General features: G+C 46.9%; 1 protein-coding gene across 1 annotated transcript in view; it reads left to right on the top strand.

The window, feature by feature from the left end:
• The first annotated feature begins 1,680 nt into the window (after positions 1 to 1,680).
• syt7b (synaptotagmin VIIb) overlaps positions 1,681 to 18,315 on the top strand; it is a 78,688-nt gene continuing 62,053 nt past the window's right edge. Inside the window, exon 1 of the mRNA XM_062549354.1 lies at positions 1,681 to 1,765. Within this exon, the coding sequence (XP_062405338.1) occupies positions 1,732 to 1,765 (34 nt within the window). The 5' untranslated portion in view covers positions 1,681 to 1,731. The remainder of the gene's footprint in view (positions 1,766 to 18,315) is intronic.

Below are 18,315 nucleotides of genomic sequence, written 5' to 3'. Positions count from 1 at the left end.
AAAACAGTGGGAGATGAAAGGCCTGCTTGTTGACTTGAGCTCAGAGGCAACAACGAGGCGGACTGATGAATATTCAACTCAGACGCGGTGCAAGAGAGAGAGAGAGAGAGAGAGTGTGTGTGTGTGTGTGTGTGTGTGTGTGTGTGTGTGTGTGTGTGTGTGTATGGGGGGGGGGGGGGCACGGCATAGGCACTAATTACATTTAGATATGGAAAATGTCTATGAAAATGACCCGGAGGACATTCCTTTGTGTGTAAGACAGATCACCCACCCAAGGTTGTAGAAAAACACATTTGTGTATCTGCATAAGTAACACACCTGTAATGACGGGCAGAAGGTAAGATAAGTGAGATGGCACTGTAGAAAGGGAAAAGGAATAAGGTGGGTGTGTTGGTGGAAGGGGGTGGGGACTGAGGAAATCAGACAGTCAGTCCAACTGATAACTGGACTGCAGGAGAAAGTGATATCTTTAGGCCAAATGCGTCCAGCGATACAGGGCGAGGCACACAGCCAGTTGCTCTGAGCGCCAGCATATTATCTCCCATCTCATGGAGGTGTCATTGGCTACAGGAACACAACACTCAAGGTTAAGCTACCTAAGATAGGAGGGCTACAAAAATAGCCAGAGATGTGACTATCCTGGGCTACTTGTGTGTACTTTATGCCTTTCAAAAACTTTCTCATTTGTTTCTGGTCTGATGATATAATAAGAACGCTGTGCTGTGCTGCCCTGCCCAAGAAAAACGACATGATATCTACATTGATAAAGCTATCACATAGAGAAATTGGGAAGGTAAATATCTAGAACAAAAAAAACCCATCTTTTTATTTTTACAGTGATGAGTTTATTTGTTAGCTTTTCTCCATTAAAACACTGCTGTGCATGTGTGTGCATGTCTGTTAGAGGCAAAATAATAACATACCACAGATGACAGTTTATTGTTCTTCTCTTGAGAGCAACAGAGAAAATATTTCCACAAAGACCTCCATCCCTTGTTTTGAATACAAATTATTAGCCCATTCAGTGAGTCTTGAACAAGCAAGTGAGAGACCTCTGGGCTAAACTGTGACAAATGTCAGTAAATGTCAAGTCAGAGTTTTATATAATCTCTCAGACTTTAAGATAATATCAAATTAGAATGAGAAAATGACCACAGGGCTGGCTGCTGAAAACGAGCACTGTGTGGTTATGAGGACATCCAGCGTGAGAGGCGACCAGACTGATCAATTGAGCAGTGGGATCCAGTTGGATGCGTGGGGGGAGAGGCACGCGCTGCAATGAAGGCAAACCAATGAATGGCTCGTGCAATCATCTGGCGGGGACATGAGCTGATGATTCCAGCTGCCGACGATCACACACGAGACAGACCCTTGCCCATCACTCATCTGCCTCCTCACCAAAACCTCTCTCCTTGCTGCCTGTCACAACCCCATGCATCGACTGTAGAGACTGAAGAGAAAAAGACAAGGAAAGCAAAGAGGGAGAGAGCGAGGGAGGGAAAGAGGGAGGGAGCTGGAAGAGGAGGAGGGAAGGAGGAGAGAGCAACATCACTGACTGACTACCTGCTCGAGCGAAACACTGGCTGAAGACGCTCAGACACACGCGCGCGCACAGTCGATCGCTTGCGGAGAAGCAACACAATCCTCGGGCACGAAACTATTCAAAGAATCTGGGAATTTTATGGAGAGGAGATAAATTACAAACAACCTTGAAGTGAAAAGTGAACAGTCATGCATCTAAATCGCGAGGACGAGGATAACAAAGGTAAGGACAAGACACACGCGCAGCTTTTCCCACTTTGTTTCTTCACTGTTTGGTTTGTTTGGCAAAAACGCCCTTGAATAGCTAAGAGTGTGTGTGTCGGTATCTACAACTGAGCAGATGTTTTGCATCCCTTTCAAAACAAGCCAGGGGTCAATGGATCTTGCAATGACAACACTTGGTGGATTGCACAGCGCTGAAAATAGTGCAATACGACTAGTTGATATCCCACGTTAATGCATATCGTGTCAGTGTCGTCAATGACCCCAGCGATACAGACAGTGCATTTCTCTTCAGTGATAATCATTACACTACTGGGTAGAGTCCTTGGATCCTGCTTGTATGGTGAATGTACACTTGTTGTTCTGACATGCTTGCCTGTGCTACTTTGCAGTTATCAGTGTTTATGTCAATGTGACTTTAGGCCATACTGGCGGGTAAAGACAAGGTCATTACATTCTCATCCATGCATCCTTGAAAGGCGAGCCTACATTGTGTGTGTGTGTGTGTGTGTGTGTGTGTGTGTGTGCGTGTGTGCGTGTGTGTGTGTGCGTGCGTGTTCGCGTCGCGGCTACTGCTTTTATTAGAAAGCGTGCTTCTCTCTCTCTCTCTCTCTCTCCCTCTCTGTGTGTATGTGTGTGTATAGAGAGAGAGGGTGTGTGAGAGCGACAGCGCGTGCGGGCCCGCGTGCGTAAATGAGTGCTAATCTCTTATCTTTTTGTGCGCATTATTGAGCGTGACCAGGATCCCGCTAGTTTGTCCAAACGTAAACATTGAGGCAATAGACGAGCAGTCTACAAGTGGTTACCAGGAAATATACCCAGTATTGTCCCCTGTGTTCACAAGGGGCATGATTACCACTGGTGAGGGAGACAGACTTGTCCATAGCCCGTCTACCTCACCCCTTCTCACGGCAACTCTTGAGACATGTTTTTGGAATTACGAGGTGAACCCTAACATCCCATTCGTACTGTTCTCAAACAAGCAATTGCGGCTGGTGAGAGGTTCAGTGGCGTGGTGAACAGTTTCCTGCTCGGTTGGCGAATGCAATCGTAGCACCTGTGACTTGCCTACCAAGTCCAAAAAACGCGCTCTGGGAATCTCCCTTTTGCAAATTAACAGTGGCGGTTGCAAAGGAAAAACACGCATCCTCTGATATAATTGTAAGCCTATCTTATATTGCATGTCTTAGCAACAGGAGTTATTTTACTTATTTATCCGTATATGATGCATTTAAGACCGGGCGGTGCCGTTATGTTTGTAAAACAGCAGAGGCTGGTTACGGTCGCGCCCATAGGTCCGTTTCCCCGCGCATGCCGGTGCTTCCCTCTCCACGTGCATTTCTCCTTGTAAATTCCCGGCGCATCTCAAGGTGGAGCGAGGCGGGGGGAGATCGAGCATGCCTGTGCCAGTGATTTAACAGACTGACGTATCGATTATCTTTCCCTCATCGCCTGAGGATTCCTTCTCATCTCTGCCATTTCTATTGCCTACATTTAGGTGTGTACCAGACACACTGTCTGATCTCAGTCAAGCAGGCATAATAGCAATGTTAAACGGTCAGCAGCGTTGTTTTGGGTGGGGGGCATTTTTCTGTATTTATTCACCCTCTGAACTGAATCAGGAATTTTGAGGAAGGTATTAACCCTTTCCATAATTATACAATGATATGATTTATGTTATTATCTGCAAAGGAAATCGATGTCCATACTCACAAAACCCAGGCGAGGTTTGATATTCTAAGGAACAGTTTGTTTTAAATTGATATAGTCAAAAAGTTACCATGGAGAGGTAGTCTAGGTAAGAACCATCACAGTGTTGTTGTACATAATGACCTACTTCTGCTGTTGCAGGCACTTAGTGGGGAACTCACACCATTACCTGGGATTGTTAAGCACATGGCCATGAAATAAATTGAATTGATAAGGCAAGGCACGGCAAGGCAGTTTATTTATATAGCACATTTCATACATAGGTGCGATTCAAAGTGCTTTGATAGAGCAGCCCCTTTGACAGAATTGACAGAACAGACTCTCTGTCTGTATAAAGTCATATATAGTTGCGTTATTAAATTGAAAGATAGCACTAATCCAACATGTCTATGTTGTGTCATAACATACTTTAAGTCCAAGATGTCTGGTCTTCCAAGGCATAAGTAGTAGTCATTCTGGCATTTTTACAAACTCCCGCCCTAAACATTTTAAAACCTGTTTATAGCACAAAAAATAGATTTAGTTAATTTGTTAGAAAATGTTTGGGGAAAAAAGGATGCCACAGAGGCTCTGGGGACCCCAGTTTCTCTAATCTCAGTTGTATTATTGTGATGACAGTAAGCAGCTTTTCCCCTTGGTCTGAATGGAAACTCAGCGGGACATTTCTCTGGAATCTTGCACTGTACTTATCTAAACCGATTACGAGCTAATTTCCCAGCAAAGCCAATACATTATATGTTGATTTGTGGTACAAAGGACGGGCGAGCCGAAGCTGGTTGTGTGTGTGCACTAAGCATGAATTCTCTATACATCCCAGATGAATAACCCCTGAAACCATTCAGCTGGAGAGATGGATTGTTTTGCTGGTTCTCAGTGCAAAGCAATAACACATTTAACCTCCTTCTTCAGCCAGTTATTCACCCTTCACCCGAATTAAACGAGTGAAAGCACCACTTTTTGTGCTTCACTCTTAAGCCTTAGGTGGACTCAAACTATGCATTATGTCTCAAAGAGGCATTATTAGACAAAGGCATATGCCAAGCCAGCCAAGTAATAATAAACTGACCCGCAGGGCGGCTGTGAGGTTAGCCAAGTTGCTGTAGGCGTACAAGACACCTTCACATGAATAGCTGACCGCTAGCATGCATGCAGGTAACCCTAAATTAAGTGTAACTGCCCCTGTAAGCCAATGAACCTGCAAGAAAAAAAAATCAAACCTGTAAACTGTAACCTGTAAAAACTGTAAACCATAAGACATAGTGATCCCATAGGTGCTGTGCTCCCAAAATGCTAAATTCACAAATTTGTGTTGATGGCAAAGGAACTCCAGAACAAGCAAGCATGTTTCTTAAAGGTCTGTTATTCTAATCTAATACACTTTCTGTTAGACTCGAGCCATGTTCGTCCCTAATTGGCCCTCATGGTCATGTAGCTGTCTGTTTCATGTGTGTTCTCACACAACAATGGTGTTCCTACACTGTTCAGCTTCTCTAAATAGGAAACGAGGTAAGTAGTTTGGACTGAGCCATTCATTATTCCAGTCAAACAACATGTTGCTTCAGGAACAAGGAAAGCAAGGGTGTAATTTGGCTGTAATTTGGTTGAAAATAAATATCAACAACCATTTGGGCAGAGTTGCTGACTGTAGACTATACCTTTATGTGAAAAAGAGGATCTTGACTTTCACTTCACTTCTTCACACATATTATTTTAAATGTAAACATCCACATAATTTACCGCTAGTCTTGACATTTGATCATTTATCAGAAAGCTTTCACAGAAAATCACAGTGTTATTGTAGATCATCAGAAAGAAAATAACCCCATCAGGACCCCCAGAACATTGCTTTCAATAAACTCTGACCTTTCATCTCCTCAATGACATCTTTCCAAACAAGATTCATATCTGCTGGGCCATGAACCAGATTTGACATTGAAGATCTTCAATACTGTCTGCCTTCTTGCAAAACAAATTGCATAGAATGCCGCTGAATGTTGACTTGCTTACATGTGACTGAGTGATCGGTGATTGGCACGTGTTTGAGTTATTGGCCTGAAATAGTCTATGCCTAGAGCCAGGATTAAGTCTCTCCCATCCAGTCACCATCTTTTTAGCATTAGCAACAACTGTGAACTTGAGCACCAGACAGACAAGCATTGCAGCCGCCGGGGCCCTAATGGTTTTTGTGTGCCAGCTACAGGCAATAGGTTTTGGGGCTTTAAGGATTTGGGATTCAGCGTTTGGAATGACGGACAGACAGTCTCGGCCGCGAGTGAGTCCCTGGCGTCATTAAAATTCCCCGAGCATGGCTCTGATGTTGTAGTGGAGTGATAAGGCAAACACGGGGAGAAGGTCAAGCTCCGGCCGGGTTGTCAGGTCTCTGTCGGATAAGAGGAGCCACGTGGGCATCTGGGTCTGGGCAGTGGGCAGCGGTAGACGCGAGCGAGCAGCCCCATCATTGGGAGCTGAGCCAGAGAGTGACCGCTCTCAGGACGAACGCCAGACACAGCCTCGACCCCCCCCCCCCCATGCCAGTCAGATAATAAATAGATAGAAAGATAGATAGATAGATAGATAGATAGATAGGTAGATACTGTACTGCACTACTTTATTCATCCCCAAAGGGAAATTACAGTGTTCCAGTAGCCATACAAACACAGCAAACATAGCAGATGTTGATTAAAAAAAAGAATATGGCCCATGTTTGAGAGGAAGAGATTGAAAAGTTGTTTTGTCCCCTTTTTAGTAAAGGCTAAGGGCCTGTTATGCGTCCTATACCAGTACATTGTGTCAGTGAGGTGTGGTATGTTTCCTGACATGAAAAACAAGGGACTGTCTAGAGTCAGATTTATTGTTGTAATCTAAAAACAAAACATTCTACACACAAGACGCCATGGCGGAGACTTGGTGTGGTGGCGGAGTGCTGCAGGCACTTTGTGATATTTGCTCCTGACAGCAGAGAAAACAAGCTTAGATGTAAGACTTTTTTTTTGTTTTGTCACCATTCTAGCTAGAGTAATCTGGCCATTGCACAGGGACCACATACAAATGTATGAGCTTTGATGGATTTGTTTACAAGCTTGATAAATGAAACATTCACATGCAATAATATCACTTTGATTTTTTTTCCCTATGAGGAATTGCCGGGTGACAGGGCCTAGCGGCATGTATATGCACAGCAATAGAGAGATGAACTTGAGACTTCAGTATTTGCTCTTGATGCTATAGTTTTCTGGACGTAGTGTTGCAATGCATTGACCTGACAAAACAGCAATGCACTTGTTAGCATGGCCATATTGTCCTCCCTCCTGTGCTTTTTATCGCCACAACGCTCAGTGGTCAACAGTCTCTCAGCCAAGCCATACGGCGCATATAAATCTGGTTAACAAGCACAGAGGGGGTTGTCCACTTCAGCACTTCGGCAAGAAAAAAAAGTCATGTTGGAGGGTGGACTATCTGGTGGCATGGCCGCTGGTCATAGATAACCTCAGAGTGTTTGTTTCTGTGGCGGAGCTGGCCAGGATGATGTTGTTGGTGGGTCTGGAGGCGGAGGTGGGGGTGGGGGTGGGGGTGGGGGTGTTGGTGCGTGGAGGAGCAGAGGAGGTGAGCATATGAATGGGGCAGACAGGAGTGTGATGGGATGTGCCTCTGACCCTATGTATGGATGTGTGTCTCTTCTTCCAGACAGACGGTTCATAATCGCCCTTTGTAATTGCGTATTAATAGCCACATCCAGCCCCATTGTCAAAGGTCTTGTTAATAGAACGTCTGGTGAAAAAAAAACAAAGGGAGAAATAATGGACTGTAAATGACTAGACGAGAGTATCAGTGTGTGGTTTTTTTCTTCTTCTGAGGAACGGCAAAGCGTGTGGGAGAAGGAGGAGGAGGGGGAGGGGGGGAGGGGGAGAGAGAGAGAGAAAAGGCGCGATTAGTCAGGTGCTGTGCGTAATAGCCGTCTAAAATGGATGTATTTTTATCCCGCGGCATTACTCCTGGGTGTGATGGGGAGAGAGAGGCACAGAGATCAGCCCATTTGGAGTGAGGAGAGAGGAGCCACAGCGCGGAGATGGCATAACACCATTTAGAGATGGCCTATTCACTGCCGACCAATGATTTATGCACCGCGCCCTTGATTCCCGGTAATCATCACACGCGGCGCATTAAGTAATGGCAACTGTCCTGCTGTAGTTACAGTAACATATATTGTTGTGGTGTATGATTCAAAGCCATTATGAGTAATAGGTCATGCCAAATATGTACTGTATATCTGAATGTAATTACAGCCGTGCTGTTATATCCATGGAAATGAAGTGCATTTAGAAGAGTGTAATGGGATATGATACTATAAACTGCTTATTACTGTCATGGTAGCTGTTTCTCATTACCAAATTCAGGAGTGATGTGAAATGGCAGGATATCACTATTGAATGATCCAGATCGAAGGTCAGTGATGTGATGGTTGGTCCAGATGACAGACGGTCATGACAGTTGCCCCCGTCACAGAGAACCTGCGTCCTTCAGATCGCCAGCTCACCAGAATCAATGGCCGTGCCGCATCCAGCCGAGGACAACCGAGCGACCCCACAACTTTTGCACCGGGGTGCTCGTCAGTGTAATGTGTGTCATGGCCTCTGAGCCTGGCGTTACCCCCCCCTCACCCGTCCACCCCCCTCCCAACCCCCGTCGTGCTGTCACTCAGTATCACGCCCGGCGACTCGGAGCCGAGCTGAACAAGCGCCCCAGAGGCCAGTGTCCGAGTGCGGCTGGCAGTTAATGTGGGATTCTCATTAGTGGCACGCTCGGAAACAGCTGATAATAGAAGGATGGGCTATCTTTTTTTTAATTTAAATTAAATACTTTAATACAAATACAATGTGACATGGAAAATGAGTCATAAAGATGTTGGAGCGAATGAGATAGAGGAGGATGAGAATGAGAGAGAGAAGATGAGAAAGAAAGAGAGAAAGAGAAGACAGAGAGAGAGAGAGAGAGAGAGCAATGGATGACAGAGGGCTGGACTGGAGCACTATGTCTGTTAGAAGTCAGAGGTTGAAGTGAGCTGCTGGGCAGGCAAACAGAACAGCCTTGCCTGCCTCCATAAAACCATCACATCTGCTAACTAAGATGGAGCAGAACTGAATTGGGGTGGGAGTGCATTGGGTGTCAAGGAGCAAGGACTTGATTGTGTGCACCTTTTTGCATGTAAGCATGTGTTTGTGTGGTGTGTGTGTGTGTGTGTGTGTGTGTGTGTGTGTGTGTGTGTGTGTGTGTGTGTGTGTGTGTGTGTCTGTGTGTGTGTGTGTGTGTGTGTGTGTGTGTGTGTGTGTGTGTGTGTGTGTGTGTGTGTGTGTGTGTGTGTGTGTGTGTGTGTTTTCCATTACATAACACCCTCTCTGGCTGAGTCACGTGGAGTGTCTGAGAGGTTCGTGCAGACCCCTGGCTTTTCTTCTTCTCCTGTGCTCTCCTCTTCTTCCTCTCTCCCCCTCTCCCTCCCTTCGCTCATCCCATCTCTGTTCTGTCCATTCCTCTCCTCCTCCTTCTCCTGTCTTGTCCTCTGTTCTACTCCTCTGGTCTGCATCCTCTCCTCTGCTCCTGTATGACCTTCATTTCTCCTCTCCCATCTCTCTAGCTATCCACTGCACTCCTTCTCTCGTATACTCCCACGACTGATCTACAAATGACACGGATAAACAATCAAAACAGACCCATCTCCAGCGGAGGGAATTGTCTCTATTATACGCCGCCATACCTGAGCGCTACTAAAAAAGACAATCTGACTTCAGAGGGAGGGAAACAAATGAGAAATACTAATGGCATCGTGTCCTCCACGCCGGTCCCAGCCGGAGGGACGCACTTGAGCCCAGAGAAGCAAGAGTACAGCCTCATCAGCACGGGCCATGGGTGTGACTCATCAGCCAAGAGCCAGCGCAGCCCTCTGCTCTGCGCCCCGCTGTCTCACACAAAAGTGGAGAGAGGGAGAGAGAGAGGGAGGGAGGGAGTGGGAGAGAGAGAGAGAGAGGGAGAGGGAGAGAGAGTGGGAGAGAGAGAGAGAGAGAGGGAGGGAGAGAAGGGGTTAGGGAGAGGTTGGATGAAGGAGGGGAGGAGGATGGGGGGAGGAAGAGCTAAGGGGTGACAAGTGGGTGAGACTGGAAGGGGAGGATAGGGAGGAGGCTAGAAGCAGCAGTGTGTCCTCATCACCTCATAGGAACTTGTGTTTTTGAGACAGTGAGAGAGAGAGCGTGTATGTGTGTGTGTGTGTGTGTGTGTGTGTGTGTGTGTGTGTGTGTGTGTGTGTGTGTGTGTGTGTGTGTGTATGTGCATGAGAGAGAGAGAGAGAGAGCGATCACGAGTGTGGCTTTTAATCAGCCAGCTCATAGATGCTCAGGTCTCTAGAGGCTGTGCATGGAAAGAGCAAAATAGAAATAGAAAAAGAGACAGACACAGAGAGAGAGAGAGAGAAAGGGCGACAGAGAGAGAAACAGAGAGAGAAATAGAGATGGTGGAAGAAGAGGTAGACGTAAAGTGAGACTGAGGGGAGGTGAGGGGGAGGAGAAAGGGCTCTGAATTATCATACCGTTATTTATGAGGAAATGGGGAAGGCGTTTGTGTGGCAGAATCGTCTGGAGTGGTACGGGTTTGCATTCTGTTATTTATGTGATGTGTAATATTTGCCAATTTGAGGAAACATTTGTCATGGCCGCGTTGCGTTGTTAACGCATGCAGATTCTCAAATGGGGGGGCTGATGGCAAAATGAACCGGCTGATGGCCTCCCATCAACACGAGATGACAGGGGGGGGGGGGGTCCGCCGTGCAAATGGTGTCATCAATCTTCATACATTCATTAGCGGACCTGGAGGAGCATGCCGTACACGTTCTCTGTGCAGAGCCCACGCCATACTGGAAGAGTGTGTGTCGCGTGTGTTTATGTGCGCCGAATGGCTTAGTGTGTGAGTGATGGTGCGCGTGTCCTTGTGTGTTCTGAGCGTGTGTGTATACCATGCTGTAGATGTAGGATTACGACAGGTCAACAAGTCATGCGTGGAATGGAAGAGCTCCCATAAGCAAGGGTCAGGAGGTTGGGGTTTGCAGCGACGGGGGGTTGGGGACAGCTCACGCTGTGCAGACTGCTAATATGAAATGCGTTTCCATGCGCGCTTTATCCAGCGATGCATGGAGCGAGCGAGCGAGCGTTGGAGAAGTGGCCCTCTTTGAAGTGGCTTGGTCTCTTGTGGAATCTCTTTTGTAGTGGCGTGTTCCTCTCGAATTCAACCCAAAGTCACAACCTGGAGCATCAGTACAAATGCTGGTGAGACGCCTGTCTGAGTAGGCTGATGCATGGAGAGAGAAAGAGAGAGAGAGAGGGAAGGGGAGAGAGAGGGAGAGAGAGAGAGAGATAGAGAGACAAAGGTTAGATGTGAGAGCAATGATGTGGACCAGGTCAAACAGGCTCTTGACTTGAGTGAACAAAGGTGTTGAGAGGAGCAGTGGAGTAGGGTGGGGTGCAGTTGGTTGGTGGGTGGGTGGGTGTAGGAGGGTCAGGTCAGCCTACACCACACTTGTATTTGAGCATGGCATAATTACAACTCTCTGCGAGATCTCTCCGAGAACAGAGAGGTCCTTCTCTAATTCTGGAATCGGTCTTTTTGTCTCCGCAAAGCTGCCTGCTGCGACACATTTGCATTTCACTGCCGGCTGTCTCTAAATATTCCATTTTCACCACCTGTCGTCTTTTTTTTTTTTTTTTTTGTGGGTGGGGGATGTGGGCGACAGGATATTGTGTCCTCTCCAGCTATGCTTCAGAAGCCTACCCACCCACAGCTGCCTCTAATGTTTGTACGAGGAAAGTCTCAGCCTCCACTGACGCCCCGGGCGAGCTTCCAGGGGTTCAGTCCAGTGGTGACTGCTATCATTTCTGCGAGCGTTTCAGCTGGAAAGTCCTAATGGAAGCCGAGCTGCCGGTGGATTGGAGTGCCAATCTGCATGAAATGCCGGCCACCAGACCCGGCCCTCGAGAGGTCATCCAGATTTGTGCTGTTTTTTGGCGCTTTTTTCTGTCTCTCTCTCTCTCTCTCTTCTCTCTCTTCTCTCTCTCTCTCTCTCTCTCTCACGGAGCTGAAATGAAAGTGATTGTGTGGGGATCTGTGGCCTCCCCTCCGAGCGTTTCTACACACACGAGCGACAAAAAAAAGCTCCTGGCTCCCGGGCTCTCGGCCTGCCCGCACACGAGCGCGCGCGAGTTAGAAGAAGCTCTCACAAAGCGACGGGATGAAGCCGTCATTAACGGTGTCAGCGGTGGGATTACCGGCTGAAGACACCTCAACGCCCCGGCGCCAGCAGATTCCCATTCAGACCCAAGGCACAGCCTCCTCTAAGCTCATCAGAGGGAAGGGGAGACAAAGCTGGAGAGAAAGGCACACGACGGAGGCCCAGGGAACAGAGGCGCAGACGGGGACGGCGACGGGGACGGTTTGCTTTTGGAGACTTTGGGGGTGTAAGATGCTTCCTTTACCGTCCCCCCTTTCTCTAAGTGTGGCGTCGGAGGAGAGCAGAGAGGAGAGTGGAGGCAGGGCTGACGTATACAGGCAGCCAGAGCACCAGGAACAGATGGCGAGACGGAGCGCTTCTCAGACAGTCTGCCTCAGTATGCCAACACTAGACTGGCAAAGAAGAAAATAGACGTGTCTTTATGCGGGCCTGTGATCCACATGTGTGGCACACACACACGCACACACACACCCCACACACACACAGCTCAGGCTTGGAAATCAATTACATTTAAGTGGTGTCACACAGACAAGATTTCTGTCCTGAAGCCAGCACTGAAATACAATTAAAGAGTGAGAAAATTAAAAAGGGAAAAAAACACATCTCTGAGGTAATCACATCTGATTACAACAGGACTATTAGCTGTATCACCTTTTCTTAATATATAAAGACATCTCACAATATACCTCTTTAATTGCAAGGATGTGTTTACCGGTTATCTCAAAGAACTAGGTCATTAGTGTATACCACTCAACTCCATTCTATTCATGCTGAAGGTCACCTTGGATTTTAAATTTTTTTGTATCCTTCCTCCCAAATTGGATTTATTTAGCAAGTTTGGTACTTGATATTATGGCCATTTTAATTTCTTTAGTTGGTCGGGCTCAAATCCAGTTGGCCACAAACACGTCCTCATGCTTGGTTCTGTCTGTTGTGGGCTGTGGTGGTGGATGTCCAAAAGCTCACTAAAATTCCGTTCCTCGTGAGGTAATACTGTATCCTTTCTGCTGTCTGCCAAGCTGCTGTCAACCTGACAGAAGCAATCAGCTTGATTTCTGGAACGGCATGGCCGAAGTTCCATTCTGAATCTCATTCCGGCTGTCATTTTGTTTTTATTTCCTGTTAAATGCTGAGCTCAGGTCAGCAGTATTGCATTTTTCCCCTAACCATTTTTTGGAGAATGCCGATGAACAAAGACACCCAGTTTCAATTAGATGTGCTGTGGTCAAATTCTATTTCATTTGGAATATACCAGGCATTTATGTATGATAATATCCCATTATTATTAAGGCAAAATATTAATTTAGTGATTGTATTGTTAGCTGACACATAGACAGACGCTGACACACACACACACACACACACACACACACACACAACACACATAGCACACTACCATGCTCTCTCACAAAAACACCATTGCATCTACTTGCACACACAGTGGGAGAGCTAACCAGCCAACCCTGAGGGTATCTCAGTAGCTGTCATTTCTTCAAGCTCCAAAAGATGAAACAGAATCCACTATTTGGACTCCGCTAACTCCTGAATTTGCAGCCTCTCTTTTGGCTATCCTTGGACTCGTCTCCGTCCCATCTGTCCAGCTCCGTCCTCTCTTCTTCCCACCTCTTCTTTTTGACACATCTCTCCTCTCCTCTTCTCTCTCTCTCTCTCTCTTGCTGTCTGTCTCCTCACTCCTCCTCTACCTCCCCCTCTCCTCCTCTCATCCCTCTCCTCCTCCACCTCCATCATGCCCTCCTCTCTTCCTGCTCCTGCTCCTGCTTTATCCGGTTGTGTCCAAGGCTTTTGCTCTCCATCGTATCCTGTGCCTGTGCTCTCTTCCTCTCGCTCCTCTGGTCCTGTCTCGTTCCCTGCCTCCCAGTCTTCATTAGCAGTCAGCTCACTCAGACAGGACAGCATTTATCGTCTGTTGTTTGTTTTGCCAGTACAGTAAATGAGGGTGGTCTAAAGAGAGCTCTTTTCCTTTAACTCACTCGTTCATTCTCTCTCTCTCTCTCTCGCTCTCTCTCTCTCTTTCTCTCACTGCTGTGGTCTCACCAGGCTGCATCTTATTTAATATTATGCACACATGCATATTCAGGCATGCTCAGTGCGGACTGCCATGTTCTTTAAAAATGGATCTGGTGTGCCTGCAGACACCAGCATCTGCTGTCGAGTGCAGAATGGCGACTGTTTCTGTGATGAATTCTCATGTTCGCACCTCCTGAAACATTCCTTCCTCATTATCATGATAGCTTCAGCTGCCATAATCCACTGTCTGTTCCCCAGAGACAGGATGCCGATGGAGGGCTAGGAGGTTGTGCGTGTGTGTGTGTGTGTGCGCGCGTCAGTCTGTGTCTGTGTGTGTGTCCGCGTGCATATGTATGGATATGCTGTCCGTGTGTGTGTGTGTGTGTGTGTGTGTGTGTGTGTCAGTGTGTGTGTGGGTGGGTGAGTGAGCGTGCATGTGAACTCCCTTAAGCATATTTATGTTTGTGTTTGTGTTTGTGTTTGTGTGTGGTGTCTTGGTCCTCAGATGGTCTGTCTCAGCTACACTTGAAAGGATTGAAAACCATGTCTGTGGGGTTGACGGTCATGTGTGCCTCCTTCCACTCTCTCTCTCACTCTATCTCCCTCACTCTCTCTCTCTCTTACGCTCGCTCTCTCTCAAATTCAAAGGGTGCTGATTGTTTGAGTACAGTGTTTCCAAAGCTAGTGTGTTACAAATAACACAGTGGTGACAAAAGAAAGGATATAACATCTCTCTCACTCTCTGTATCTCTCTTTCTCTTTCTCTTCTCTCTTTCTGTATATCTCCCTCTTCCTCTCCCTTTCTCCCTCTCTCCCTCTCTCCCCCTCTCTCTCTCTGGCTGGGCTACCAAGGGCATGCTCTACTAAGCCCTCTCCCCAGCAGCTCTATCTCTACATCTATGTCTGATTCCCATTTTCTGGTTCTCTCTTCCTCTGTGTGTCTTAATGGGATGGAGCATTCCTCACACTGTCTCCTGGCCTCCTACACCACTCTAATCCCCCGCTTCATCACAGGGACACGAGGGAGAGAGGAAGGGGCAGAGGAGGTGTGGAAAACATGTGGTGTGTGTGTGTGTGTGTGTGTGTGTGTGTGTGTGTGTGTGTGTGTGTGTGTGTGTGTGTCTGTGAATGGGGTCTTACTCGGTGTAGTAGGAGAGGTGGGAAGAGGCAGGATGTCTGGGAGCCAGCAGGGATTTATTTATAAACTCAGTCTACTGAATTATTAAAAAGAAAACCTCCGAAGTGGCCATCCACGGTCGGAGACAAACAGGTCGAAGAACTACACACTTACAAGTGGAAAAATGGGGCAGAACAGGTAGCACAAGCAGACACACACACACACACACACACACACACACACACACACACACACACACATGCACTGGCACATTTGTAGGAAAAATAATGAACCTTCACAGACCAACTTGCAAATGGATACACACACCTTTTTTCCAAGATCTCATGAATTCTGAGCACAGTGCGGGGCAGCTGGAAGAGGAGTGTTATCGATGCAGTGATCCACTAATGCGCCGATGCGACTGACAGCAGCGTTTCAACCACAGTGTAATTATTTTTAGATATTTCTGATGTGAGGATGATGCCAGGTGGTTTATCGTTCCCCAGTTAGGTTCTGCTGTTGGCTGCCAGATTCAGAAGTTTTATATTTATTTATTTTGCACGTTTTATTTATTTATCTTTTGTTTGTGGTTGATCAGATGTATCCCAGCAGAAGCCAGACCGGGAGTGTTGTAGGGACACTGCCATTTTGTTGTGGTATTAAATTGTGCTCTTCTGTTTTTATTACCAGCTCCTAGGTCCCACCGAGCCTTTATACGTCTAAAATGTCATCTGTGGGCTTGTAAATGAGACAATCACCCATGATGGATTATGATAAAACGCTCCTCGGGTGACTGGTCTGCTGTTGCCACGCCGTCCGAGGTCCACGCTATGTTTATACTGTCTGGGCGGCAGCTCCCATCCTTAGAGGCTGTTTTGCGTTAGCCCTGTGACCCTGGTGATATTTCTTACGCAGGGGTTTAAAATAGAGCCAAGGAGATCCCTCTTGACAAGCTGTGCCCTTTCTCCGTCTCCGCCTCCCATTTAGCATCCGGCGGGAGGAGCAGATGAACATCCCTGCACCTCCCGAGTGGAGGGCCACGGCTCAAGTACATCCCAGATGCATATCTCTGTGCGATCACAGCGCCTTAAACAACGCTTATCTTCCACTCGCCATTATAGTTCCTCGCTGAGGTTCTTCAGCCACAGAGTGCGACTGAACTCAAGAATGGGAATGGTTAGTATGATTAGCATGATACGTCTGTAGATTTCCTCCCTTTCTGTGTGCCCAGCTTCATCTTTAATGTGGTCTGTCCCCCGAGGATTAACCTAGTCTTATCTGTTTTCACTGCCGAGATACAGTACTGAAAAGGGAGATGATTTCCTGTGAAATGCCAGCTTTTGGCATCAGACGGTGTTCACACTGCTCATATCTGACCTTTGGCTCCTCCACCGCTGTTGGTGTCCATGTCTGAACTGTTTGCGTATCCGAGTCCAAACGCATCCAGGAAGAGGTGCTCATCCATAAAGTATGGGCGTAAGGTGTAAACAAAATGCATTTGGATGCTAATGTATTTCTCTTTCGAGGGCGTTTTAAAAACAGATGCAATTCTGGCTCTAAATAAACGCAAGGCATGGAAAACTTATCGACCTGTCAGCTGACCTTCAGACCGCTGCCGGAGCCCAGATTTGGGGAGCTCCAATTATTTTGCCACATGTTTGTTTTAATTTTTGTCTCCTTAATGCCATGGCTCTTAGAAATGCAATGCACCCATTCCACCCCCCCCCCCCCCCCGGAGGGTTTTCATGAGCGCTGCTGGTACACGGGCAGAGAATGGTAACTCACAGCCCGGATGGGTCTGACCTTCCGGGCAGCAAGAGCAATGCAGTCATCGTGTGGCTATATTTGCGGTGTTTGTTGAAGCAACTGGATTATGTCCCCGTGTGCACTATAGGTTAACTGCATCATGCCATCCGCTCAGGCAGTGAGTCAGTTTAACATGATTTTGAAAAGAGGAATACTGATTCGCTGCAGAAAAATATGGAGGCTGTGTGTGTGGGGTCTGCACGTGGATACCGCAGGTTGTTTTTTTCTCCATCCATTCCCCACCTTTGTGTGTCTGACTTGCCTGGTCCATACAAATACAGGATAGCAGCAGGAATCCTGTGTTTTTCTCTCATCACATTTGTTTGGGTTTGAATGGTGAGAATTGTGCCTCTTTTCCCACTTTTCTGCCACATGTATTTTCTCCAAAGGCTCCTGTTGTGGGTTTTTTTTGTCACACTCTCTGAGCTGGCCTCTCTTCGCTGGCCTCTCTGCTCACCTGTTGGCAGGTTTCATTGATGTCGCTGGTTTTTGTGGAGTGCAGCCGTTCGGCACTGACTGATAGCAGCTATGGGGGGAAACACTTACTGCCATTTCACAGTCTGCTTGAGCACTAATTCAGCTCCCTCCATTAAACCTCAGCGCTGGGCCAAGCGGCTATGATTCGGCAGCACTCTCTCCCCCATAGTTCTGCCAAGACCTGTGTTAACTTTCGGGTCTACCTTTTAAACCCTGTCCTATGCATAATGGCATCTGTTTGCCTCAAGACTTCGGAATCAGCGGCATGTAGGGGTGTAAAGGTACACATATTTGTACTGAACCGTTTAGGTACAGGACGTTAGGTTCAATACAGATGTGTACGGTATGTAGTCTTTAACAGTAATCAGTACACTTTTTTGGCTTTGGACCATGTTTCGGACACCAGTAGGTTGTTCACCACACTGTACAGAAAACCCACTGACAAAAGTAGCTTTTTGCATAGCTTTTTGCATGCATCTAGTTTCCACCAGAACCCAGCAAAAAAGTACTACCGTAGAAATTTGACTTTGCACTCAAACATATTAAATGGTGGACCATACAGTTTAGTGCATAAATGGCAAACAAAAACATTTGACACCTTTTCAAGATACTACTGCCATTGTGCATCAGCAATATTATCCATGAATTTTAGGCTTGCAGTACCTACAGGCCTTCCGTACCGAAAATTAACCGAACCGTAACTTCATAACCGAGGTGCATATCAAAACCGTGTTTTTCTGTGAACCGTTACACCCCTAGCGCCATTTTAGTGTGCCGATAAGCGTCCAGTGCTGGACCTGGCATGGCCTCCTGTGGACTGGGCTAATTTGTCATGTGTTGTTTTTACATAACCTTATTAGATGTGTTTGAGAGGCAACAGGGTTGTAGGGGGTTGTGTGGATATTCTGAATTTGATTGGTTTTGCCTTTGAAAGTGCCTGTGCTGCTGATTAGTGACGGATCATTGTTAGACCTCTTGTTACCCAGTGTGATTTATGTTCCTCTGCGGGGCTCTGAGGTAACTTGACCTCTCTTGACCCTTGTAAACAATCCATAAAATTATAATTTTTGAAAAACAAAAGCATCCTCGCTCAGTGTCAAGGCTTGAAGCCATTTTGTTAAAGGCACATTGCATTTGATTTTTTTTT

This window comes from Sardina pilchardus, chromosome 11 (genome assembly GCF_963854185.1).
Source record: "Sardina pilchardus chromosome 11, fSarPil1.1, whole genome shotgun sequence".
In the NCBI taxonomy this organism is placed as follows: domain Eukaryota; kingdom Metazoa; phylum Chordata; class Actinopteri; order Clupeiformes; family Clupeidae; genus Sardina; species Sardina pilchardus.
The sequence above is the reverse complement of the archived record's forward strand: the minus strand, read 5'-3'. Positions and strand labels throughout refer to the sequence as shown.